Source organism: Chaetura pelagica, unplaced genomic scaffold (assembly GCF_000747805.2).
Source record: "Chaetura pelagica isolate M959 unplaced genomic scaffold, ChaPel_1.0 scaffold59, whole genome shotgun sequence".
Classification (NCBI taxonomy): Eukaryota; Metazoa; Chordata; class Aves; order Apodiformes; family Apodidae; genus Chaetura; species Chaetura pelagica.
In genome coordinates, this window is record NW_009954416.1 from 1510147 (window position 1) to 1537755 (window position 27609).

Here is a 27609-nt window from a genome sequence, read left to right on the forward strand (position 1 = left end):
CGCCCCCAGGCCCGCCCCGGGACGGCCGCGCCGGGCCGTGAGGGGCCGGGCTTCCGCACCTGCCCCGCTGCGAGCCCGGGCCGGGCTGCGGGGGTGGGGAGGAGGTTCGTGGGTCCCACCTCCGGCAGAGGTTGGGTGGTCTCCTCTCTGTGGAAGGTGGTGCCCACCCTGAGGGCCGCGACGAGGAGGTGCGTCCTCCCCCGGCTCACAAGGGTGGCCTTGTCCCCACAGGCCGTCCGGCCCACACGGTGTCCTTCACAAAGGGCATCCTCCCCAGCAAACGGCGCCCACCGCCGAAGGGCACTCACCTCCCCAAGGGGCGTCCCTCCTCACCTAAGGTATCTCCCAATCCAAAACAAGCCCTTCTCTTCAAAACGAGTCCTTCCCCAAGGGCATCCTCTTCCCCAAAGTGCCTTCTCCTCACGTGTCCTTCTTCCCAAAGGGCTTCCTCTCCTGCAAATGGCACCCAGCACCAAAGGGCAGCCTTCTCACAGAAAGGCATCCCCGTGCCAAGAGAGAACCTTCACTCCAAAGGATGTCCTCCTCCCCAAAAGGCATCTCCTCCCTCAAAGTCCACCTGCCTCCCCACCAGGCACCCTTCCCCCCAAAGGGCAGCCTCCTTCCTGGAGCCCTGCACCGCTACCCAAACCCAGGCCTCCACACTTGAAAAAATTCCCCTACGGAGAGGGTTTGGTCCCCTGTCTAATTTCAGATGACTGCCTTGGAGCTGTGGGGCACAAGGCCTCTTGTCCACCGTGGGTTTAGCAGCAGGGAGAAACTCATAGTTTCCTCAGCAGCCACATGTTGCAGCTGGAAAACCCCCAGCGCCCATCCTGCATAAGATGTGGACCCTGAAAACCTGCATCTGCTTTGAGACCCTTGGTACACAACAGCAGCCAGCAAAAAGTGCAGAAAGTTCCCCTTGAAGATGTAAGCTTAAGTGACGTGCAAGATCTTGCAGGTCCAGCAAAAGACTGTTTACAGGGAATGGGTGTTGTTGAAAGGTAGAGATGGCTCCACTGAACCGTGAGCCAAAGCGCAGCCCAGCACACAGCTGAGTGTGCGGGGAAGTGGTGCTTGTTTCACTGCCTCTTCAGATTCAAAATGTAGATGCTTTCACATCCTCAAAGATACTTATGCAATCAAGGAGTCTGGAAGACTTACTAATGAATAAAAATACCCTCACTAAAAAAGAAAAAAGAAAAAAAAGTTATAAACAAAAGAACCCTTTCAGGGTAAAAAAATATCACTATCTTAACTATGGATACAAATTTAACATCATTTTGTTAAACTGGTGTAAATCTCCATGTAGATAATCTTACTACTGATGTCAACATTTCAGCTTTAACTCACTTAACTCACTTATGAGCTAAACTAGGTTTAAACTAGAAATGTCCTCACTTTGTTATGTATCTATTTAAATCAGGATTTGAGAATTACATCAGTAAATTTTAACTGTTTTAAAAGAGGCATTATTTTAACACCATCACTTTGCTTTTTTTGCTACCTGCTTTCAGAAAGGGATTAAGTTGGCATTTTTTTGCTGAAAAAGCTAATAGATGATCTTACTCAGGCTGACAAAGAGTTAAAAACCCACTGCACTTGTTTTGCAACAGTCTTTTAAGGATCCTGAAGCACTGACTTGGTAGGAAAAGCAGAATTTCCTCCATGTTACAGAAAAGAAAATAAATGCTGTTTCATTTTACTTAAACTGCATTGGCAATACATTTGTTATGGGAAAAAAAGCACTAGGGTTGTTTGGTTGTTTGTTTTTTTTTTTCTTCCAAAGGCAGCTACATTTTGCTGAACTTCCCATGCAAGTGCCAGACAGCCATCTCCTCAGTGCTGTTAAGAAGAAGGCATCATCCTCCCTTCTTTCTTTATCAATGAGATTTTGGGGGGCTACACACTTTCTGAAAGAAACCAAAAGTCCCCGGTGACCTTAAGAAGATGTCTGTATTACTGTTCCTCATGTTTTGTATGCAGGAGCAGAAAAGGTCTATGGTGTCTTCATCTTGTCCTCGTGACATTGGCTGGGTCATCCTGGCTCTTTGCGTTTGTATTTTCTGTGGTACTTTGGAACTAAATTTTCAGTTTCAATTTGTAGCCACTGCAGGCTGTCACTGTGCTAAACCATCCTGGTTTCTCTTTACTTGCCTTGGAGTAAAAAATATATTATTGCAAGTAGAGGTGTATTTTAAATAATGGAGAAGTAAAATATCTCTGAGACGAGGCAGAGCTGGTTTAAGTTTAGTCTAGAGTTCACTTTGATTCTGCTCTTCAACTGCAGTTGATTTTGCCTGCTCGAGCAAGGCAAAAAGTCTGTGTGTCTCCAATATTAATTCTGAGTTAATCACTTCTAAGAAAAAAAACACCTCTCCCTGGCCACAAGCACTGACTTACCTGGGTTTGCCAGTGAAATAGTCATAAATGAGTCCCACTATGTGTGTGAGACACAATGGATATCTGCATTTGGTGAGAGACTTGTTAACTTTACTCCTAGGTAAGCTGTTACCTGCTCTTGAAGACAAAATGTTATCAAATCTGTTATAAGACCTCCCTAAAATGTGTTTTATCAGTGTTTTACAAAACTCTTCAGATTGAGGGCAAACTCACACAGAGAGAGGTCAAATTGATCAATCAAAAACCTCCAGAAAATGAATAACAGCTCTGCTGCATTTTAGAGTTGAATCACCTCAGTAAAGGATCCAGCACTCACCAGAGCTTGCTCAGGGATTGGCACAGGCAGCAGCAATTACCTAGGGAAGAAGAGAGATTTTCCTTTGGTGACAACAAATATGAAGATTAGCTGACCACGTGTTGAATGCTTATATGCAGAATTTAGTAAAGAATGACAAGCATTTATTTATAACCCATCCAAATCCTGTCCACTTTGACCTGTCACTGCCTGTACAAGTAGAAGAGTTGTGTGACTGTGGTGAAGTGATGTGAGGAAATGATCAGGCTGAAAATAATCTCCTGAGCAAAAAACCCAGGAGAGGTTGTTTATTCAGGCAGGTGAGTTCCCCAGTTTGGGAGACAACACAAAGATCATGCACTTGCAGTGTTACAGAAAAAGCTAATTTTAGTGAAAAGTGAATTGAAAAAAAGTAGCCTTGTGCACAAAAGCTATCCACTTACTTCAGCTGTATTTGTCTAATAAAAAAAAATAATAATTGTATCTCCTTACAAGCCCTGCTGCATTTTATCAGTGTATCATCACCTCTACTGCTGATGAAGCTGTTAGCACTGTATAAAGGTGCTAATTTTAAAAAATAGTTAACCTAAGCATAATTGAGGACTGCCTTTTCCTGTTTCAGAAAGGTGCAAGAATATGAGCATTTTTATAGCCCTGTGTAGGCTCTGAAATAAACTCCTGAGACAATTGTGTCTGCAGCTGGCTCCATGCAAGAACAATGTCTTAATTAGGTGCCTTTAAAAAGTGAAGAGCTGTAGTCAAAGACTGATTTTTCAGAGCACTAATCCATACATAATAATTACCTCACTATAAAATTTGACCATTTTTTACTGCTGGGTACTTAAGCCAGTTTAGCACTATATGCTTTTATGCATGATTGAACTCATCTTGTTTACTTCACAGTGGAACTGCAAAGCTTTGCTTCTGCGGGTTTTCAGGAGGGAGGCTAATATGTATCCATTTGTTGCACCTATGAACTTGAGGGTTTTTAAGGGAAGACAGTTGCTATATGGAACAATCCAAACAGTTGATAGCAATTATGGGAACTGATTTTGTGAACAGAATGAGCAGGATAATTTCTCCATATACAGCTCAATGTACAGCACTTCACCTGGAAGGTCTAAATTCACAACTGAAACTTATAGCTGTCTGTTTTTCAGAAAGTTGCTTTCTGTATATTTTTTTGTAAGATAAGTTTATGATTTATCTCTATGCAGGAATCAGTAATAAAACAGAGAAGAGGAATTCTAAATGTTCTTATGTTTTAGAAACATCCAGTGCATTTCCTCAAATAATTTCAGTGTTATTTTATGATTTTCTTTATTGTCTCTAGTTGTCAAAAAGGCAGCTTTCTAAAGTGCTACCACTTCTCAAAGCCTAAATATAATAATGACAACACTAGTAAATGATATTAAGGTGGGATTTCAGCACAATCTGAGCTAGTGTTTTAATGATCTAATGGGTTCTCTGACCGAGAGCATAATTCTTCCCAGTTATGCTGACACACTAATTTGAGGTGCAGCACTGTGAAATGAACTGGGAAGATTACACAGTTGAATTAAAAAATAGGGGGGAAAAAAAAAAAAAAAAGATAGGAAGAAATGGGAATTCACTGAAGTGGGTGTTAGCATGACTCCAAACCAGTTGTGTTGGTCCACATGGAAGACTACCATACTGAAGTACAGGGCTAAGAATAGGTGAAGCTAAGGGGAAAGAAACCCTGTTCACTGCAATTGCTGTTTAAGCACCCAAATTGTGGAAGGATGTTGGTGGAGACTGTTTTTTTTCCTACAGCACACTGCAAGGTCAGAAATCATAGTGGAACCTGATCCCATAAGTCAAATATAAATATCACCTTTCAGTTAGTTTGCCTGGCTTTTGTCCACTGCTGACTTATTTTTTCTGCCAACTTTTTCTGAAAGATGATACACAGAATACTTGACTGCAGAGCCTGCATGTATGTGTATGTGTGCATAAATATAAACTATTTGTTCCTGGAAAAACATGTCTTAATATAGTGGTGTTGAGTTTGCACTACTGTTTAGAAAGTTAGGAAATTAGGATGAAGGCTTCTTGGAAATTATTACTTTGGTTATTGCAATGACTGTTACAATAAAAATGCTAATTTCATGTTGATAAAGACGCTGTTAAAATATCCAGCTCATATTCCAAATATGACAGAATAACAGAAAACACTGCTGTAATTAAAAACAACATGAAAATCCCGATATCTTCAAGACTGCTGGGAGCTCAGTAAGTTTTAATAAAGAGAAACTTGCCTTTAAAACCTTTTTTTTCTTTCAAGTATTTAAATCTGTAGGATATTATAGAATCAAGGAATCAAGGAGGTGTCAGCTGCATGATTTGGCCCAGGTTGGTGTACCTACACCCAGGAAGAGATGATGGAATTACCGAGAGTGCAGAAGCATCTCCTGAGAGCACATCCAGCTGGTACTGGAAGACATGAGCTTGTACCAAGTGGACAGTCACCTCCAGCTGTGTGATACAATAAAATAAGGTGAAGAAGATAATAAAATTAAAGTGAACTTCTCGGTGTTGTCTTCATTGAAGGTAAACATTATTTTTTAAGAACTGTCACATATAATATACAAGAAGCTTTCCTGTCTGAGTGTTGGTACATATGAGTCTTTTAATCTTCAAAGTGTAAAGGATTTTACAAACATTTTACAAACATTAATTCTCTACACAACCCCATAGAGAAACACGATTATTTTCACTGTTAGGAACTGGGAAGGAAAAAAACAACAACAAACAACAAACAAAAACTACAGTGGAAATAAACCAGTAAAAAGTCTACAAGAAAATCCATTATATTTAGGCTTTCCAGTCATCTTCCAAATAGGTAAACTGTGCAAATGATAAGTCATTTCCCTTTCCTGGTGTTTGTTTGCAGTTTGATGTTCTGCTTTAGCTGGTGTAATTGAAAGCTGCCATTGCAAAGAAAAGTCCTACTCTACTTCTTCCCTCCTACCTCTTCCACCAGGACCAACAGGTGCTTTTGTGATATCAAAACCAGAGACTGAGCAGTCACTGGTGTGCAAGGTGACCAGACAAAAAACCCTAACATGTTCTCCCCCAAAATAAATATTTTTCCATTGCATCAGCTCACTGCATCTGTGTCTAAACACCTGCTGGGTCTGAGGCAAGGTAGGAGAGAAGAAAGCAAGAGCTAAGAATGGGAGCGACATCTCTTTTGCTACAGTCACACAGAATTTGTTTCAGTGCAGCACTGTCCATAATAGGACTAATTAGTTCTTGATCTAACCCACTTTTTTCCAAGCTTCAGGCATATTTTTTAATTATAATGTGCAAGTCAGCAGTTGGCTTAAAGCATTGGTTTGCACACGAGTCTGCCTATTCCAGACAAAAAAGATAATATGTTCAATTTTGTTCTGAGCTGAGGTTTATGTGCCGACTTAGGAGGGGTGCTCTGCTGCCCATTGCAAACCCAGATTAGTTTTTTGTGCCATGGATTTGAGCATTGCCTCAATCACCATGATGCAAAGTTTGATGAGCACAGGTCATCTGTGCACATACCTCTGGACTTCAGGGAGCTTGAATAATCCAGGCCTTGCCTCAGTGAGCTCTTTCAGAAACTGATGACAAAGACATGTTCAACATAGCAAGGGGTGTTGTGGCCTGTGCAGCACTTTTATTTGTCAGGTGGCAAGTTATTTCCAGTGCAGAGCAGACCATTACTGCTTGGTAGGAGCTAGTGAACTAAGGGCACCAGTAAGTCCTTCCTGTGCTTTATCAACTGCTAAACTGAGACTAAGCGAAGTAAGCTCCCATTTAAATACCAGTGCTTCTCTGTTGCTATGTATTGCTTCCTGCAGACCAGAAGAAATCTTCCAGTACTATATCAGGTATCTTCCTATTTGCAAAATAATTAAAAAAAAAAAAAAATAAAAAATATTTGCAATTATAAGTGCTTAGATTACATCCTTCTATTATTACTACCTATAACTCTGCTGAAGTCCTGACTAGTTTTAAAATGGGGCAGCATAGGATTAATATACATAACGTACCTGTGTGGTGTGACCTCAATGCCAAAGATCAGTTAAACTCTGTGTGTACCAAGGAACTTGAGACATATGACAAATATTCATTATTCTTTTCCACCCTGAATTTTGAAAACAAACACTGGATGTTTTTCTTTCTTTTTTTTTCTTTCTTTTTTTTTTTTTTTCTTTCTTCTTTTATTTCTTCACTTGTTATTCCAAGCTGCCTCATGGATAATACAATTGATGCATTTTGAAGTGTGTCAAGAGCTTGACAGTTTGTAGCACTTTTCCTGAAATGCTGCCAACCCTAAAAAACTTCACTTTTTGATCTAACCCAGAGGTTGACAGGAAAAGAATGTGATGTCTTCTCCCAAAAAAAATTATGTAATTTCCTTCCTGTTTATCAACAACTTCATTCTTGAAGCATTTTGTCTTTTTGCTTTTCCTTTGATACTAGGGCCACCTAAAAATTGAGTCTGTCTTGGACTCTTTCACCTTGTTTTACATATGAAATTAAAGTTTTTTTATCTGAGGTTGTACCTCAAGTCATTTGAGACACAGATGCAGTCAGACTTCAAATTGCTGCTCTTCGCAGACCAGAAGAAATCTTCCAGTACTATATCAGGTATCTTCCTATTTGCAAAATAATTAAAAAAAAAAAAAAAAAATATTTGCAATTATAAGTGCTTAGATTACATCCTTCTATTATTACTACCTATAACTCTGCTGAAGTCCTGACTAGTTTTAAAATGGGGCAGCATAGGATTAATATACATAACGTACCTGTGTGGTGTGACCTCAATGCCAAAGATCAGTTAAACTCTGTGTGTACCAAGGAACTTGAGACATATGACAAATATTCATTATTCTTTTCCACCCTGAATTTTGAAAACAAACACTGGATGTTTTTCTTTCTTTTTTTTTCTTTCTTTTTTTTTTTTTTTCTTTCTTCTTTTATTTCTTCACTTGTTATTCCAAGCTGCCTCATGGATAATACAATTGATGCATTTTGAAGTGTGTCAAGAGCTTGACAGTTTGTAGCACTTTTCCTGAAATGCTGCCAACCCTAAAAAACTTCACTTTTTGATCTAACCCAGAGGTTGACAGGAAAAGAATGTGATGTCTTCTCCCAAAAAAAATTATGTAATTTCCTTCCTGTTTATCAACAACTTCATTCTTGAAGCATTTTGTCTTTTTGCTTTTCCTTTGATACTAGGGCCACCTAAAAATTGAGTCTGTCTTGGACTCTTTCACCTTGTTTTACATATGAAATTAAAGTTTTTTTATCTGAGGTTGTACCTCAAGTCATTTGAGACACAGATGCAGTCAGACTTCAAATTGCTGCTCTTCGTGCAATTTGGTTGTCTCCACTTAAAGGAGATAAAGAACTTTATCATCAGCTCTGCCATTCACTCCATGTATCCAGGCAATTATGCAATGCTGGACGCATCATTGCTGGCTATTAATGCACTTGGGGCGGTGACACCAGAAATGTGTGTAACCTGATACCAAATGGTTGCTGGCAGAGCAGCAAATGGGCACATACTGGCCAGGTCAGAATTCAGATTAGAAATCAGAATGCAGCTCCTACCCTGGAAGTAGATGAATTAACCGAAAGAAGGGGGAAAATTGGGAGTGCCTTTAGGGTGGAGCAGAGTGAAGGATTACAGGAATTGGATTACTACATTTGCCACAGCCCACACTAAATTCAGTGACCCAGAGGCACATCTCCAGTCCTACTGTTTTGCAATAAGTAGGCATGTGTGCAAAACATATTAAGGAGGCTAACTTAGGTTGCTGTTTTGAACTTCTCTTTGAAGGAGGCTCTTTCTTTCTGTTCCCACTGTTTCCCACAGTGGGAGCCTAAAGAAATTGCAGTAACATGCTACCAGGTTTAAAATGACCTATTTTCTGAATGATGCTAAACTAAGAAAATAATATCACCAAGCTGTTCATTTCTGTTACTCAATAACTGATAATTTCTTTAAGTAGACCAAAGCTTCACTTCAGAGAAAATTCTAACTGAATTAGTGTTGTCTTTATAGAATAAATTGAGTATCAGAAGCTGCTGCTTCTGTTTTAATCTATAAAGCCATTGACTTAGTTGTCTTGAGTCTATCTCATCTTTAAACATGAGACTTTAATCTATGAATACATTTGAGAAACTTGCAGTGAATAATTCTGTGCATATTCATTCATTTTTCTTTGGAAAAAAGGAAATGTTCCCAACATTTCCCGCTGCAATTTTCTAAAATACTGTTAATAGAACTGCTACATCCAAGGTGCTTAAAAGGAATTTACATATATTTTGAGGTACCTTAAAACATGCCAATGCTCTGAGGTTGTGCCACAAGGATCTGGAACATCAGCACACAAATACACAAGATTTTAGGCATCATCTGCATGAATAGGGAAGTTTTGATTCGTTTTAAATGCAAAATGTCAAAATTGAGTCGTCCTGTGATGCAAAGAGTTCCTACAACTGCATTGTATGGTGTGAAATAGCTAACAGGAGTGTTTTGTTGTGCCTGAAGTTGTCAGAAACACAACATATAGCACACAGGCACGAAAAGCCTTTTTGTTAAAATCAACAGTGTTAATTTGTCAGAGCAAGAAAGGAAAGCAGAGGAGGCTCCAGGGCTCCAAATTTGAGCCTCAGCTCCAGCTCATGTCAAGTGCAAACCAGTTTATGCAGGTGAAAGTGGTACCATGTCAAAAGCAGGGGGATGTCCACAAATCCTCACGTATCTGTACTGCAGCAAATATGTACGTCTTAATCACCACAAAACAGATGTACCACCCACAGTGAGTAAGAGCTTCCCTGTCTTTTTGCATTATTTTTTTTTAGAAACAGAAACAATTTTATTAATTTTTTTTTGCATGCAATTTTCTGCCAGCTGTTGGAGTCACATGTCACAGTGTCATCTGAGCATTCAAAATTATAAAGGTACCATCACTATTTTTTTTCTTTCTGTTCTGCTCAGGGTATTTTTTTTCCTGCTTGGTTGGTTAGTTGTGTTTTTTCCAGCTTGCTTGCTCAGCAGCTCAGTTTTTCCCTTCTCATTTCCTCTTTGATTCTCCTCTGCTTGTTCCCTCTTGCAGGCAATTTTTATTTTATTTGAAGCAACATCAGACCTATTACAGAGCCTCAGGGATTGCTTACATTAATCGTAGGATTGCTTCACACCACTTTGGATAAGAAGTTGAGGAGTAGTTTCTCATCATGTCTTTGTTTATACTCATGCATTATCTCTAGCTATTGTCTTGTCTAGCACGTGGATAATCACAGGAGGACAGAGCACAAGGGTTAGGACCTGACTCTTTATTACGTTTTTGTACAGAACAGAAGAGTCCTACAATTCTTATGTACTGTTGCAGTATAAACAATGTATTATTTAATGCATTTTGTTTATTGAATAACTGTCCCAAACAGGGCCAGATAGCAGATGAGACTTATATGCACAGATCAAGATTTATTGCATATGACACTGGAGTCTTAACTCCTTAAAGCAGAAGGCACAAGCACAGTCCAATAGTAGGGAAATTGGGAGGTTGGAACAGAAGCCAAGGTTAAAATGTAAAGGTATCTTAACAATAAAATTTACTACTTATAATTAGATCAAACAAAAAAGGTTAACCATTAAAGTGTTGATAACTTGCTTATTAACAAGGTTTACACTAGTCCTAGAACATAACGATCAATTTCAAATTATTCTATCATCTTAAAACTTAATAATGAAAATTACTTAACATGAAGGTTGCTAATAAAGGCAGTAAAGGAGATAATATCTCTCAGCCTTGCTTGGCCCCAGCTGGGTGTCCAGGTGGATCATAATTCTCAAGAATCAGTCTTTCTGGCAGTTGTCCCTGCTAGAGGAGAGAAGGTCAAACAACCTCCTGGGAAAATATATGGGAAGTCCTGTGATCAAAGATGGGACCAGGTTTTTATAGAATAAAATTGAGTAATGTCATTTAACCATTAGCCATAACTCAAAAATCTCTCATTGGAGAATAAAAAGAAAAAAGTGGCAAAAAACACAAAGGCCTTGTTTTCACTAAGCAAACTCTTTTGTGTATTGGTTAATTCTTACTTTATCTCTGTTTCAGGCCTAGTTGTGGCTGGGCTGAGGTCAGTGTTCTTCAACACCGGAGAGCAGCTGGTGTTATGAAGATCAACTTGGCCTCTGTACCTTTCAAGGTTGTTACCAGCTCAGATTTTGCTAGACTTTTTCCTTTCCCATGAGGATCTTTCCACTCCAGGCCTGGGCCTGTAAAATTGAGACACAAAAGCAGTTGAATCATAGAATGAAACTGAGGCAGGCATATTGAGAGATGGAGCATCCTACCACAATAACATCATGCAAGTTTGCAGATGTAAAAACAGGAAGGAAACATCTGTAAGACTGAACTTGACATTTTCTCCAGCTTTTAGCCTTGCAGACCTGATTATTTTAATAGTGATAATGTTCTTGTGTTCATCCACATTGAGTAGAGACTTTGCATGGTATCACATAGTGGAAACCCCAGTGTGCTCTGGAGTTGTGCACAATGATGCCGTCACAGAAACCTTACGCTTATTTATGCTAACCATGGTTTCTAAGATAGCAATGTTGAGATAGGAGGAGAGAACGAGGCCTGAAGCACCGGGCCACACCTTGGTACATTTTCTTTGCATCTAATCTCCATTTCATGGATCTAATCTTCATTTTGCCTGAGTGTAAACAGCTGCATGAAGCTTCAATAAGCAGCTGAGACCAGCCCATCTGTTCAAGAGACAGGATAAATGTGTCTTCTCACTCTGCCTCACAGTACATGGACACTTTGCATGAGCAATTAAAAATGCAGAACACATTCATGCAATCTCCAAGTAATTAGTCATAGAAACCTGGGAAAAACACTGCAGAGAACACCTTCCAGGCTTGTAGCAAATATCACTTTATCCATGGTTATCCAGAATGATGATGATGTTAGTACAGGAATTCCAAAGCTACAACCAATTTTGATGCACACAACTATATTGGTGGAAAATGTCCCTTTCTGAACACTGAAGCTATTTTATGAAGCATGAGGGGTTTTGTTTTGAGTACCAAGGAAATTAAACCTTGCTTAAATGATATGGAAATAATTTCTGGATTTGCAGTGTATACATCAAAATCCCCATCTGGTTTCCTAGTTACTGAAGCAGTAAGGAATCATTGTTAGCCTCCCCAGATATTGCTGAATAAGCTTACTCAGAGTGCATGAAAACAACTTCCTTTTGTGTTGCTGAAGGTCTGTTGGAAGAGCACTTTCGGATTTTGATGTTATTAGGAATAATTTGCAATAAAACTGACACACCTCAGACTGAGAGAGAAATCCTTTTGTCTCCCCTGACCTCATAAATACTTCTCAGCAGCTGCTCAAGGCAGCATCAACACCTATTAAAGGAGGTACCAACAAAACAGGACTTCACATATAACAAAGGTACTTGCTGTGACAGAGCTCTGTGACATGCAGCCTGAAGTGTTGTCACTGCCTTGGACTCCTTCATCTTGACTAACAGCAGCCATCTCTTTGCCCCATATCCATGGTACAGGGGCTGACCAGATTCAGAAAGAGACTGTGGGAGGTCCTGGAATGGCCCAAAGTCATGGAAAAGACATCAGCCCTCCTTCACTGGTGGCATACTATAGAAAGAGAGTTCTCTCCAGTATGGAGCCAGCAGACACCTGGGCTTCTGACACTGTTCTCTCCACTTTCAGGGCAAGGAGGAGGCTCCTGAAGCACAGCTCTGTGGAGGGATGTGGTTGGGCTTGGTCTGGGTAATTGAGGTTCAGCTGAAATATGATGGTCTGCAGTTGTAAAAACAGAGCAGAAAACCATGGTCAGCACAAATACCTGTTTTTTGGTGTGTGCCCTGTCAGCCTGGATGGATCCATTTTGTGTGTGCTGCTTTGCTTTGTAGTTGGTCTGAGGCCTTGGGGTAGAGGGGATGTTGTAAGGTCTATGCTGTCAAGGTTTTCTGTGTGACAGGGAGTGCTAGCAGCTTTGTGTGTTTGAGAAAGGAAAGGTTAAACCACCATGTGATACAGTTGTAAAAGGTAGGAAGAAACCCCAGCTGGGAGGTTTGTACTGAGATTAACAGCAGCAGCAACTGTGAAACTGCAGCAGTTTTGCAAACAGCGTCCAGATCTCCCCCAGCTCTGGTGTGATATTCCTGCTACAGGGTTGTTCTCCCTCATTCACAGGAAAGGCAAAGTGCAGTCCCTGCTCTCAACTTTGCAAAGGTTCATTTATAGCAGAAGAGGTTGAATACAGCTGTGTAGTTCATTTTACAAAAATAAATGATACTTCTGTCCAAAGAAGTATCAGGCAAGTGTCAAGAGATTGTATCAATTTTTTGCTTGACTACAAAAGGAGTCAGAAGAGTTTACCCTTCTCTTTCCTGATGTCAAGTGCCCATTCACTGCTCTTCATACTTATTCTTGCTTTGCTACTTGTTTCCCTACCTCTCGAGTTCACAACCTCTCTCACTTACATCCTTTCCTCTTGTGGACAATAACCTCCTTGCCAGTGGAAGAGCTGTTGAACACAGACCGAACTCTGCAGCAAAGAGCTTCCAGTGTTGAGTGTGCAATAATATTGAATCCTACTGCAAACTAGAGGTTAACATAGATACCCAAAAATATGGTGTGTACATATGTGTGAAATATTAGAATATTTAAGCAGCCAGGATTTCTTTTACAATTCTGTGATTGCTCCTTACCTAGTCAGAAGGATTTATTGATCCTTAACATGATAATTAAAATCTGATAAACCTAGCACTTGCTTTCATTTTAGGAAGATCATAAAGAAATTTGGTGGCCAGTTGGGCAAATACTGATTGAGCAAGAGCCTTTCTAGAAAAACAAAGATATTGCAAACTAAAGGCTTTTCCCTAACTACTTTTGCAATATATTTAGTGTTCTCCAGGATGACAAATTCAGTGTTTTCACTTCAATTATTTTGCAATACTTGGTTTTGTTCTGAGTCTTGTATTTAAACAAGCATGAAAAAAACAAAACAAAAAAACCATGGAAATGTATTAACTTCATTGGATTAACTTCTTTACTGGTAATCTATAATTTTTCTGGCTGTTATCTTGCAGTTGAAGTTTTGGGGTGGTGGTTAAGTTGCATCTCCTGCTTAGGTAAGTTGCCCACATAGAGATCTCGCTACATCTGTTCAGGGGTAAGCTACCGAGTCAAGGTCTGAGTGGTTTCATGAGGCACACAATGAAGAAAAACAGGAAATTCTCTAAGGGCAGAACAAGAAAGACCAGCAGTATGTTTTTAGACATAACACTTAAAAAAGTTTTACTATTACTATCTTGACAGAATCTGGAGGCTGCAGGCAAACTGATGTGCCCAGATACCTCATTATCTAAAAAGACAAATAACAGTTGGGAGAAGAAAGTGAAAAGGTATAATTTAGGGCTCTGACAAATCTCACTGGTGTTAATGTTGATATCTGAGCTGAGCTGGCAGAAGAGAATGCATACATGTGTCCAGCACACAGAGAGCACAGCCTTGCTGGACCACCTCAGCCTGCCATACCAACTTCAGCTGAGGCTGGAAGGGCAGGGATGAGTTACCCAAGGGAGAAGGTTTGTCATGAGCATCTGGGTGAGTAGCTGTAGCTCCATGTTCATGAACACGAGCCGTGGTGCTCAGGAAATCTAACTGCACCTTAAAATTTGAAACTTTGGGATTAGCTTAAAGCTTCCAGATATATGTGAACCCAAGCATGTTCCCACAGATTTAATGTTTAGCATAACTTCTCCTCAAGAAGGATATACCCTTTCCTAAAGCACTCAGTAAGAATGTTATGCTTTTTTTTTTTTTCTCCCTAAAGTACTGAGTAGCACTAAAATGCTAAAAAGTGATATTGTATTATACTTGATACCTGAATTCCTGAGTTTTCCAGGAAAACTACCTGAATTTGTGTAAAGCATTTGTCACTGTCCCACACAACACCTTGGTCTCTAATTGCAAAGGTATGGGTTGAATGGATGGATGACTGGATGGATAAGGAACTGTTTGGAGGGTCAAACTCAAAGAGTTGCAATTAATGGCTTGATGTTTAAGTGGAGATGTGTGGTGAGTGGTGTTCCTCAAGGGTCAGTACAGGGACAGGTGCTGTTTAACATCTTTGTTGGCAACATGATGAGTGGAACCGAGTGCACCCTCATGAAGTTTGCTGATGACACCAAGCTGTGTGGTGCAGTCAACATGCTGGAGGGAAAGGAGACCATCCAGAGTGACCTTGACAGGCTTGAGAGGTGGGCCCATGCCAATCTCATAAAGTTCAACAAGGCCAAGTGCAATGGCTTTTAGTGGTAGAACAAAGGGAAATGGTCTCAGCTGAAAGAAGGCAGATTTAGATTAGGTATTAGCAAAAAAATTCTTTACTGTGAGGGTGGTGAGACACTGGCACATGTTACCCAGGGAGGTTGTGCATGCACCCTCCCTGGAAGTGTCCAAGGCCAGGTTGGATGGGGCTTTGAGCAACCTGGTCTACTGGAAGGTGTCCCTGCCCATGGCAAGGGGTTGGACTATATGATCTTTAAGGTCCCTTCCAACCCAAACCATTATATGATTCTATGATAAAGTCTTGAGCAGTCCTTGGAAGCACATTGATGTTCATGCGAGCAGAGGATTCCCCATGGTTTGTGGATTCCAGCTATGTTCTCCCTGCCTGACCTGGGCTGTCCTGTCATTCCTTCCTCTGCAAGAAAACATTAAAGCAGAGAGCAGTGCCAAGCACTGTTCAAAAGTCTCAGGCAATGCAGAGTGCAAGAGGTTTAAAAAGCTCTGTGGAGCAAGCTGCTGATGAAAGGGACTAAGCAACAGTTCATCCCATAACTCCCACTTCTTTTGTGTTCTCGGCTTGCAGGAAGGAGCTGTTGTTACACAGCAGCTGGGCTGGACAAAACTTATTAGGTTAACATGAAGTTAACATTTGCAGTGTGTGTGGGTGGAAGCACAAGGGTTTGGAATCACTTATTTGCACTGAGTAAAAGATCTCACTATGAGGACTAATCCTGAAAGCCTTTTATATTCATTTATTTGTTTCTTTTTGTATGCAGAAAAAAAAATAATTCTGAAATAAAATTAATTCTAAGAATTTCTGAATTTATTTCATGCAATCTTGCCAAGGAGTTGTGTTTTTTTTTAATTCAGACTGAATTTCTGCAGGTTTAAATACAAAGAGAAATAAAGCACACAAAGAAGAATCTGGGCTACTTGTAGTAGAACATCTAGCATTCTAGCAGGACATGAAAACATGCACTTAACCTCTTCCCTGAATTGGTATTTCTCTTTCTAGTGACTCCTCCTCTGGCATGAAGGTTAACAGTCAATGTTTGTTTTGGTACAGTGTTGTTTTATTTTATAGGGGAAAATAGTGCTTGTTAGGTAAAAATCTTTCAGTCTTGCTGCTCCTGTGCTTTTTCCTTTCACCAGTACAGAAAGAACATGGAACACCAGTCCACTGAGATTTTACACTTGTATTGCTCAAAAGCAGAAGCAAAAGATGATATGGATGTTGGATAAATGATGCAAACAATTAGGTGTTAAATTTGCACTTGCTGCCCTGCTAATTCACCTCCATCTCATTTTAGGAGGAATCAGGGGGCAGCATAGTTGTGCAGTTTATGTACTTGCAGAGAAGGTCTCAGTGCTGTTTGTTGCTGGTTCTTAGTCTCATGGAGTTGGAGTCAGATCACCAGGTATGACTTTTGCTAACTTCTGGGGTACTAACAACATGTACTAAACCTTGATGCCAGGGTACAACTGGGAAAAGCTGTTTTCAGTTTAAATACATTTACTGGTTTTATTTTTCCAAAACTAAGAATGAACATATATTTTTCCAAAGAATGAGCTTTCAACTGAGACTTTAATGATGAAATCATCTAGTTCTCAGATAAAATGTAATGAAACACAGAAAGAACAATTTGGGGTTTGGAAAACAAGTTGGAGATAAAACCTCAGGGGATTTCTTCCTCCTTTGAAGGGCTGATGCAATTCTCATTCACAATAGTGAGAGCTACACAGAGCTGACAGAGAGATGTGTTTAGCAGAGCACAGATTCCATGGCAGCTTCATATATAGTGAAGTCACCTTATTTGGATGGGTGCAGGAAGTGGGTAGTGGAAGAAGGAAGTCTGGCTAAATCACAGGCTCCACATGTGACTATACACAACTCATATAAGCACCCGAGTTTGCCATCTGTGAAATCAAGCAGTGCTTTAACATTTGTATTCATCAGGGGAGCAACACGAATCAAGTAACTGTGGAGGTGTTCCTGTAGGTGGTCCCAAACAGTGAAAAATGAGAGGGGGTTGTGATATCTTCCAATTACTTGAGAGGCAAAAACTTGTCTAAAGATGTGTCTCAATTTATCAATAGTAGAGTCATCCAGCTGCAGTTCAGCCCTTTACCTACACCTCACAGAGACAATATTTATCATTTAGGGTCAGAATCAAAGGGCCAAGCTGCATATATTCATGGAATCTCCAATACCCATATGTGTTCAATATTGTCCATAGATTTTCCCGAGCTGTTGCCTATTTGTTTTTCAAGTAACATTCAGCTGTTTTCTGGCTGTGCTAACATATAAGATAATGAAATTTACTCATTGATCAATGCTTCACACATATACAGAAATGTAGCTGCACATAAAATTTCTTGGAACTTGACAACTGCCTTCATGCACAACTATGATCATTGTGGTGTAATAATAGTGGCTGGAGAAAGGAACAAGGGGTAAGCTTGAAGTAAGAAATAAAGAATAAAGGTTTATTAGAGTAGCTTTGAGGGTTCAGTAATTAACAGGAAAAAGAAGCAAGTTAACTGCAACCAGAGAGCAAATTTAATAAATATGTCTGTTCCTTTTACAGATAGCTTTGCATTTTTTATTCAAAAGAGAAAAACAGTGATTCATACATCCTGCAAACCCTGAATTTACAGTCAATAGATCTAATTACATTGCATATTACTCCGTAAGTCAAATGACTTTGAAATGGGCAAAGACAGTTAGCTAACCAGCAGCCAGGATTCAGAAAAGGTCTCTGAGCTGAGGCATTCAAACCACAGCTTAATGCCTTGTGACTTCAGGAGGATGATTAACTCCTGATTCACAGTGCTGAGAACAGCAGGACAGCAACCACTTCCTCTTGAATGATACCATTAGGCAGTGCACTGCCTGCAGGCAGAAAGTGTCTCTCTTACCTGCTTTCCCAGAAAGCCTGGAAAGTCTTTCTACTGTCCCTTTCATTGGTCCTGCTCATACTCTTAGATTTAAGAACTTCTTTGTTATGCTTATTATCAGACACTGAACTTCAAACATTGCTGGCAGCTGGTTGTGTGTCCACCCAAGGGAATTTGGTGCCTCTAATTTTGTTTATGAACATCTCTTAGCAAAATGGTCAGATACTTATAATTTTTCTTTTGCCAGTGTATTACTAACAACATGATAAATATCAGGTGGTAGGAAGCTATGAGTTTGTGTGTTTAAATGAGGTATGCATGTTAGTAAAGTACATTCCTACTCTTTTTCAGCAGAGGAGAAACCATCAGATGGTATCTCAGATCCTAGAATTCAGAGGTTATTGTTGACTATAATAAACATGGGTGACCATGTGCCTAACTTGAAGGCATAAATTAAGCTGTCTGTAGGACTAAATAAATTATCAGATACTAACTCATTTTCACACTGTTTGGAATTGGCCTTCTGTGTAGCAGATGTTTCATGGGGAGAGCTAGTTGGAATGGTCCAAAATAAAACACAGGAGGAGAGAGAGACAGCCAGCAGTGAAAACCATGTAGCTCCAGTGCTTCTGTTTGCTTTCGATACTCTTTGTTTAGCTGCACAGATGGACTCTGAGGTGCTTAAAGATGAGTGGGATGAATGCAAGGTTTGTTGCCCTGTGAGACTGTGTTCTATATCCAGGTGTAATGTTTGTGTATAGGCCAATTAAAGAGTTATTTTCTTTTCATTGAACTCAACAAATTACAAATGCAGGACTTTTTCACCCATCTGAGCTATTCCACAGGTCATTCCAGGAGAATTTTTGTGACATTCCCTTCTAATGTCTAAGTACAGTATTAGTTATTCAAGATAAGGAAATAACTGCATGGAGCCATAAACACTTTAACAGCCTGTGTGGGCAGTGCAAAAGTGCCAAACCATGAACAGTAGAGGTGAGCCCTGAAGGTCTAACCATTTCATGGTTATTGATCCTGCCACTAGCGGACCAGTCAGCAAAACACACTCCACACAGTCATACTTCTGCTGAATCAACCTGAAAGCTCGTTTTGATGTTCTGGTGGCCTTTTATTTTTGACAGTTTAGACTGTGAAAGACAAACGGTGCCTGGCAACACCATGGTATTGGAGACTTGGTGGACTGATGCTGCTTGGAGCCTGCTGATACAAGATTAGCCTATCAGTGTTTTGTGAAGACATACGGGTCGATTGAAAGAGTTTCCTCACTTTGAAGCCTCAGGCTGCTGGTTATCTGATAGCAGGAGTCTTAGGGATGTCTTCACATGACCTGCAACTGCAATTCAAAGAGAGGAAGAATAGAGAATTGACACAGAGTGAAAGAAAAAGAGAAGTCCTAATCAGTGGTTTTATTGTCAGGTTTAAAGTGATCTCATTGTTCACTTTTTTTTTTTTTTTCCCTCTTCTTTTTTCTTGTCAGTTTCCATCATGTATTTTTGTCAGTTCTAAATCTTCTCCCTAAGAAGGACAAAGTGCAGCTAAAATCTTATCTTCTGATGTCAGGCAGCTTCCTGACTTTGCATCAGACTCTCATTTCTAAAGATTAACTTACCTTTGACCTTTCTCAGAGGCCCAGTCAGTCCCCTTCTCACTGAATTTTGAAAATTGTTCTCCCCAATTGCCTAATTTATCTTGAGTCCAATGACTAGAAGCTGGTAATTTTTAGTAGTTGCATTTCAAGTCTTACACATTCAAAAGTAAAAAAAAAAAAAATTAAACAAAAGAACAAGCCAAACAAACGGCCCTCCAACATTAAAACACATCACTCTTAAGAAAATTCCCCCCCAATATTATTTACAAAGTAAACACATTTGTTTTGTGTTAATAGTGCAAAGCATATTAACCTGCTGTTCTCAACATGACAGGTTCTGGGGATTCCGAGTTCAATTTAGCACTAAAGGAGTTTTCAGTTCTTGCTAGATTTTTAACTCATTTATCCAGAATAGTATCTATCCTATTGATGAGAGAATCTCACCTAGCATTTGTTGCAGAGGATACCAGATGAGAATTAATAGGGTATCAGGTGAGAACCTCACCCTGCATAGATCATCACTTCCTCTACATTTGAGAATTGCTGAATGGTCAGATCAAAGTAAAAACACAGTGGTTAAACACTAGGATCTTGTGGATCTGTTCCTGCTTCCCCTCCAAATCTTACCCATCATTACTTCAGATTCCCAGCTGTGAGATATGGGAATAATCACTGATTAATTGTGATGTTGTGAAGCTGTGGCTCACAAATTAATTAATTTACAAGTAACACTCTTGGATCCAAAAGTCTTCTGTTTAGGGTGTGAAATTTTTACCTTTTCAGATAAAAACCTTTAAAACAAGCTAGAAAGGACCAGCAGATGGGCACATAAGCCTAGAGGAAATGCTCATCCACAAATCCTGGGTAGTAATTTGTCTGTCAGGTTTTGCAAGAGAAGTGCAGCTTTACTTTCCAGATCCATATATTTTGCATTCCTATATTGTGGCCCAGAGATAAGTGTTCATATTTGCCTGTTCTAAAGATAGATGCACACACACTACAGTAAAGAAAAAGCCGAAATAATGTCTTTCCCCCCCACCCCCACACCTCCCATCAAGTTTGTGTTTATCTGTGCTGAAAGGCAGGGAGAACATGAGTTTCTCTTGCATGGTCTTTCTCACTCAGGTTTGAACTAGACTCTTCTTGCTTTTAGCCATACATCTCACCTCTGTATTTGTTCAATTTTCAGGTTGTATATGTTGGTTTATTATCTGAGAGATCTTGCAGTGCCAAAGAAAAGAGGGGCCTTTGCTAGAATTTGAAAACTGTATCATAATAATCTTTGGGAGATGAATCATATTTTCTGCAGAGTTTGCAAGTGCTTTACTGGGGAGACTGGCTGACTCCGGAGTTAATTTAGAAACTCTTCCAAGATGCTTGGCTGGAAAATAAAACAAATCCTGTGAATTTTGGTGTAAGAAACTTAGCTGAAAGTGTTATCTGGCTTTACAGACTTTTTGCTTCATCTGGCCTGTGTTTATGAGATCAGCCATTACAAAAGAGGAGGTTGAGTCAACTGGCACCACAGGATTAATTTGGTGCAGTGGAGTTTCGGTGCTAGGAAGTGGCTTGAGACTGGCACTCCTTGTCTCGTTCTGCTAAGTTGGTGGTTTTCATATCAAGGCCTGGTTATCACTGGATATCCTGCTCCCAGAGCCAGCTGTAGAACTCCTTTGTCTCTGGTCTCAGCATGTCCCACACTAAACTCCCCTGTTGTCAGGTACTCCTCACAGGAGGGGAAGAAAAATGGTTGGGTAGGTTGCTGAGACATCTCTTTAGTCCATCAGCAAATGTTGTTTAATCCACAAGACAGACAACAGATAAGCTGAGTGCCAAAGTCCATAATTTATCTCTTGGATTGTTTGCGACAAGCACTATACCTTCTGAATGCCACACTCCTGAATATGCTTTGTCAAAAAAAAAAAAAGTTATTATAGTGGGAAAATTAATCCTCAAAACTGACTCTTCATAAATAAAAATATTAATGATATGGCAGGCAGGCTGAGGACCAGACCCCAGCCTCAGGCTTATCTAGCTGAACAGACCATGAGAAACTGCTGCATAAAACAACTTCAGAGTGAGGTGACAAAAGTCATGGATAACACCATCAGGGATGGAAAACTTTTTTTACAGGTGTTTAAGGGTGAATTGTGTGAGAAACAGTCAGACCCCACTGACACCTGGAGGTGAGTACTGGGGACCTCTGAGGAAATGGGATGGCAAGACTTGGGAAATCCCTTCAGCCATGCCTGGCATTGAAGAGATGACTGAACTTAACAGCATCTGAAATACTAAGTTTGGGTACAAGGGTAGCAAAAGTGTAAAAAAGAGGGAAAAATTACTGTCAGTGTAGTTTATTTAGGAGGACACAGGACCAGAAAAAAGGAGACATCAAGTTGGACTGGGAAAGAGCAAGCATGAAAAAACAGGGAGAAAGGAGAATAAAAGGAGCTAATTTTGTATAAGCAAGTGGCTGGTTGATGTCTTTGTCTGGCTAAACCTTGTGCCCCATCCCTGCAATCTACCCATCTCCTCATTAAAATCTGTCCCAATTTTCTGTACATGTGAGATGTTACAGAATTCATAGAATTCACATAATTTTTTGAGTTGGAAGAAACCTTAAAGATCATAGAGTTCCAACTCCCCTACATGGGCAAGGACACCTCCCACTAGAACAGGCTGCTCAGAGCCCCACCCAACCTGCCCTTGAACACCTCCAGGGATGGAGCCCCCACAACACCTCTGGGCAGCCTGTTCCAGTGTCTCACCACCTTTACTCTGAAGAATTTCTGCCTGATCTCTAACCTAAATCTCTCTTCTTTCAGCTTAAAACCATTACCCCTTGTTCTCTCACTGCAAGACCCTTTAAAAAGACCCTCCCCAGCTTTTCTATAGCCCCTTCAGGTACTGGAAGGCCACTATGAGGTCCCCACAGAGCCTTCTCATTTTCAGACTGAACAACCCCAACTCCCTCAGCCTGTCCTCATAAGAGAGGTTCTTCAGCCCTGGGATCACTTTCATGGTTAGATTTCACAACCTGGTGAATAGGACAAGGGGTCTTGTTCCATTCTAAAGAAAATGATGATGTGAAAATGCAGAAAAGGAAGAAGTGAGACCTATAGAGTCAAAGGGCAGCACCTACTGCATGTGGGCTTTGAATTACACCAGGAAGTGCCAGCCCCAGCGTGTCTAGATTGACAACCTTGTTTTCTGGAACTGTGTAGGCACCAACTCCATTTTGAGTTCCTGAAAAAAACGTTTACTGCAATATCAGTCAACTAAAAATTCCACTTTTTATTCTACCTATTCTTCAAATTCCAGCTGTTTTGTCAGGAAGGTCTGAAGTTTCTCATGGTTGGGCCAATTCTGATCCAACAAATAACTTCTGTAAGTCGCTGGGATTTAGGAAATTGTTTGTTCTGCAAAGTAGATCAGCTCTAATGACAATAAGTGAACAACTGGAAGGAGAGCAAAGTATTTTAAAGATTGAAAGGCTCTCAGTCTGAGATGAAATGCTTTTTTAGATAAGTTCAGTGCCCATTTATTTTCTTTTTTCTGTCATATTCAGCTTTGAGTCTGACCTTGAGAGAGCTAAAGAAAAGCACAGAGGAAAACATGAAAGACCACAGATAAACCTTGTAACGACAAGGTTTCTTCTCTCCTAAGCCAGTAGGATAGAAGATAGTGTTTTATGAGACAGTACCTTACCCTTCGGTTTCTTAAAGAAAAAGGCTATTGTTAAAACAAATTACATCAGTAGGTTTATATAACAAGTATTTATTCTCCACAGATTTATTTTACCACAGATCTTAAATATGCCTGTTTCAAGAGAGCTGTGACAAGCTATCATAACATTAGTTGAAGAGACTATTGTATACAGAAGAAATTCTGTTTATCACCACTGGTTCCTAAACGTCAATGATTCCCTAACTTCTGTTCTAGGAGTTTTAGGATTATTCCAGCTTTGTCTTCATGGCTAGAGATGGAGCTAATGTTGCACTACATCCTGCATGCAGTAAGGTAGCACTTTTCAGGGGCTCCCTGTGCCCTTTGGCTCTCTGGAGAAAGAACAGGACCCGTGGATTGTTACTGGCTTGGGAAATTTATTTCTTAGTTTTGAGGAGGTAATGCACTATGACTGAACTCTGCATTGACTCCAGTTCATAATTTTGTCCAGCTTTTGACATATAAAATATGTTTCTACTTCAGCACACTATGTTACACTGCAGCACAGAGGCCAGATTTACCTCACTGTAAATTTAGTTTCAGAGACTTAAGATAGAGCCTATTAAAGACACTCTTAATACACGTCAATGATTCTAGTGCCAGCCTGGGACACAGATGTTCAAAATGCTTCCACTGCCTTTTGACAGATTTTTTTGTTGAAGCTTACAATTAATACACTGTTGATCAAAATGAAGATCATCAGCAACCACTCTCATTTACTCAATTTTATGAAAGTAAGATGGTTCTTATGTGTCAAGTTCATAGATCATGGGACACTGACACATTCCAGTGCAGGGAAGAAATATAAGACACTTTTTCCCTATGTTTTTTTCAGCTGCAGACAAATATTTTTAAACTTTTTCTTCCCCAAACAAGCAACAGATGATGCTTCTAAATAAACTCAATTTGAAAGGAAAGACAGAATTTGAATAAAGAGATTCCAGGTCCCCATAGAGTCTAGGTATCTTGTCAAGAAATTAGGAACTGTGCATAAGTAAATATGAAGGACAATGGCAATTTGTGACATATTTATTTGGTCTGTGCCAGCTATACAGCCAGAATCCCAACCTTTTGCAATCATTCTTACTGCAAACCATTCTTATTCAGGTTTGAAAAGTCATGGCACACAACAAGGAGGTATCAGAAGCTGTAAAATACAAAGCCCTGTTTGATGAACATGTGTTGGATTTTAGCTTTAGCTCAGGCTTTTCTGATAGAGGTAGCTTAACTTAAGCACATTTCTTTAAGCACTGAAATACACAATCTGGTACTTAATGCTTACTTAGATTTCTCATCAACCTAAATGTGAGACCAAACATACTGTCTGCATATTAGTAACAAGTTCATGTTCATTATTAGCTTTAATTTTAATGTGTCTCAGTTTCCAGTTGTCTGACAGGACTAATTACCCAGTTTAATTTAATGTGTTGAATAAATGGAGACTTTGGAGTGACTTTCGTATGTCACAGATATCTAAAATTAGTTAATCCCATCTGTGGTGTGCAGGACTGTTAGAATCACAGCCACTTTGATCATGTCCTGAAGAATTTATAATATCAGATGAAAAATGTGTGGGCACAACAGCTGGGGATAATGCAATGTGCCAATGAAATCAGTGTATTACCTGTACTTCAACTGAGTCAGACACAAAATATTTCATATGAAGAGGTGACCTTTAGTAAAACTCTTGCCACACTTCTGCTGCTTTACAGAAAATAGATAGTAACACTTAATTAGACTTCTAAAGTTCATGGTAAAATATTGAGTGCTCTGCTATATATGTTAGCTTTAGAAACTAGACTTGCAATAATCATTCAGCAAATGCATCTGTTCACCATCAATATTTTTCTATCACATTCTGATTTCTTAATTAGTGGGACTGACTAGTAGAAGAGACAATATATTTGTATTGTTTTCCCTGAGGGCTACTTACCATCCCTTGATGTCCATATCAAACTCTTATTGTTTTTTTTGTGATAGCCATTTCCTATCCAAGGCTGTAATTTAGCTCAGGGAATTTATCAGCTACAAAATAGACATTAGCAGCTCAAACAGGCAGTAACACCGTGTTTTAACGCCTCCCACTGTCATTAGGCCTGATGAGCTATTTCTAAGTCTGTCGCTAAGGGAAATGTCATTAAAATTGCAAGCTTCCAGATGTTTGGAGTTATTCTGTAAGATGACTTCAGAAACCAAAACATTCAACAGAATTCTCAGTGAACCCAAAGACATTTCATATTTTTTTCCACTTGTGAAGAAATCTCACTTCGTCCTTCATCAAAAGAAGATGACCCAGCATTGCCATTCTTCTTAACTGCATCTGGCTTCTGCAGCCTCTGAGCAAAGACAGTTGGACAGGCTGAAGCTAAACTTCTGGGCTTGCAAGTAACTGAAAGTAGAGAGCAATGAACCCAAGGAGACTTCTGGAGAAGTGTTAGTAAGCTGCCTAGACAGTAGAAATGTATAGAAAATAAAGTGCATTCTATACCAAATCATACTGAGAATGGGAATAACTGGAGTTAAAATAATTGGTCTCTGTGAGAGAGCCAACCTTGTTTGCTTCTTGGAGTGATGAATTACAAAGTGCACAAGAAACAGAAAATTCTCTGCAGCTCCAAAAAGCATGTGTGGTTAAAAGAAGGTGAGCATGGTACAGAAACAATTGTGTTAGTGTAACAGACATTTATGATACACAGCAAAGAAAACTTAGGTAGGAAAATATGTGCAGTTCATAACCAAGAGTCCCAGAAAGACTGTTTTCATCTGTTTTTTTATGATCAAGAGCAAGACTATACGGAGAAGATTTTAAAGAAACTTTTGAAAGAAAAAGGAAAGCAGGATATTTTACTATACCTAAGAATTCAGTGCAGTCTAAGAAAATGGAGAGTGTACAAATGATAGTCATTATTGAATAGTTAAATAGTGTGCAATAGCCACATGAGCCAAATTATTCACACTTAGCTGCTCAGTGCCTGCAACTGCATTTAGGAGTCTGGTCAAAAAACCACCAAACTGCTTTCTTTCAGAAATGCTAAGGTATGTTTTTCAAGGGTGTTTCACCTTAAAACTAATGGTGTGAGGATAAAAGAGGTTTTATTATGTTCTTATTCTTGTGTTGATTTTTCTTTTTTCTACTCTGCACATAGAGCAGTGAGATGGAAAGATCTCTGGAGATTACCTAGTTGAAACCCCTGATCAAAGCAGTGTTAGCTAAAGCTGGTTTCCCAGGGCCTTGTCTAGTTTTTTCAATACAACTACCACCTCTGTGGGCAGCCTGTGCCAGTGCTTGACAACACTCACCATGAAATAGTTTTGTTTTATGTTTAAGTGTTATTTCCTGTATTTCAATATGTGCCCACTGCATCTTGTCCTGTTACTAGATGTTGCTGAAAAGAGTTTGGCTCCATCTTTTTTTCTTCTCTCACACCAGGTACTTCTACACATTTACAAGATTCCCCCTGAGATTTATCTTCTTCAAGCTGATCAGGCATAGCTGTATCACCCTACATTCATACGTCAGATTCTCCACACTCTTAGACATCTTCAAGACTCTTTCCTTGAGTCACTCCAGTGTGTTCATGTCTCTTGTACTGGGGAGCTCAGCACTGGACACAGCACTGCAGATGTGTCTGACCTCCTCCGACATCCTGTGAACTCTCTGCCTAATTCAGCCCAGAAAGCAGTTGACTTCTTTTGCTGCAAGGGTCCATTGCTGCCTCATGTTCAACTTGATGTCCACCAGGACCCCGTGGTCTTTCTCTGTGAAGCTGCTTTCCAGCTGTAAACCTCAGCTTGCCCTGGTGGCTGGGACTACTTATCACCAGGGGTAGGACTTGACATTTCCCTTTCTTGGACTTAACAAGGTTCCTCTTAGCCCAATACTCCATCCTCTAAGGTAGCACAATCCTCTGATACCTCCAGTACTCCTCACAGTTTTGTATTACCTGCAGACTTGCTGCAAGTACAGTCTGTCCCATCATCTAAATCCTTAATGAAGTTAGTCAGTGTTGACCTTAGTATGGATCCCTGGCCTCCAGTTAGGCTTTGTGCTGCTGCTCACAACCCATTGAGTCAAGCAGTTCAGTCAATTTTCAATCCACCTCACTATTCACTTGTGTAGTCCTTACTTCATTAGTTTGTCTATGAGGATCTTACAGCAGACACAGTTGAAAGCCTTGCTAAACCCAAGGTAAACAACATCCACTGTTCTCTCCTTGTCCGTTAAGCCAGTCAATTCAGCTGACTGAATTATGTCTTTTTCCTCAGCAAAATACTGAGTGTTTCTAATTGACAGTTAAATGGACTGGGAATTGCTGTCAGATTTGT

At 39.9% G+C, this 27609-nt stretch overlaps 1 protein-coding gene across 1 annotated transcript in view; it reads right to left on the minus strand.

The window, feature by feature from the left end:
* The window catches only part of CTSC (cathepsin C), a 42952-nt gene extending 16023 nt beyond the window's left edge, over positions 1-26929 (minus strand). Inside the window, exons 1-8 of the mRNA XM_010004416.1 lie at positions 26918-26929; positions 25550-25619; positions 22700-22803; positions 14298-14429; positions 13241-13361; positions 10914-10991; positions 2404-2515; positions 1594-1664 (exon numbers count right to left, since the gene is read on the minus strand). Of these exons, the coding sequence (XP_010002718.1) occupies positions 1594-1664; positions 2404-2515; positions 10914-10991; positions 13241-13361; positions 14298-14429; positions 22700-22803; positions 25550-25619; positions 26918-26929 (700 nt within the window). The remainder of the gene's footprint in view (positions 1-1593; positions 1665-2403; positions 2516-10913; positions 10992-13240; positions 13362-14297; positions 14430-22699; positions 22804-25549; positions 25620-26917) is intronic.
* Between the last annotated feature and the right edge of the window lie 680 nt (positions 26930-27609).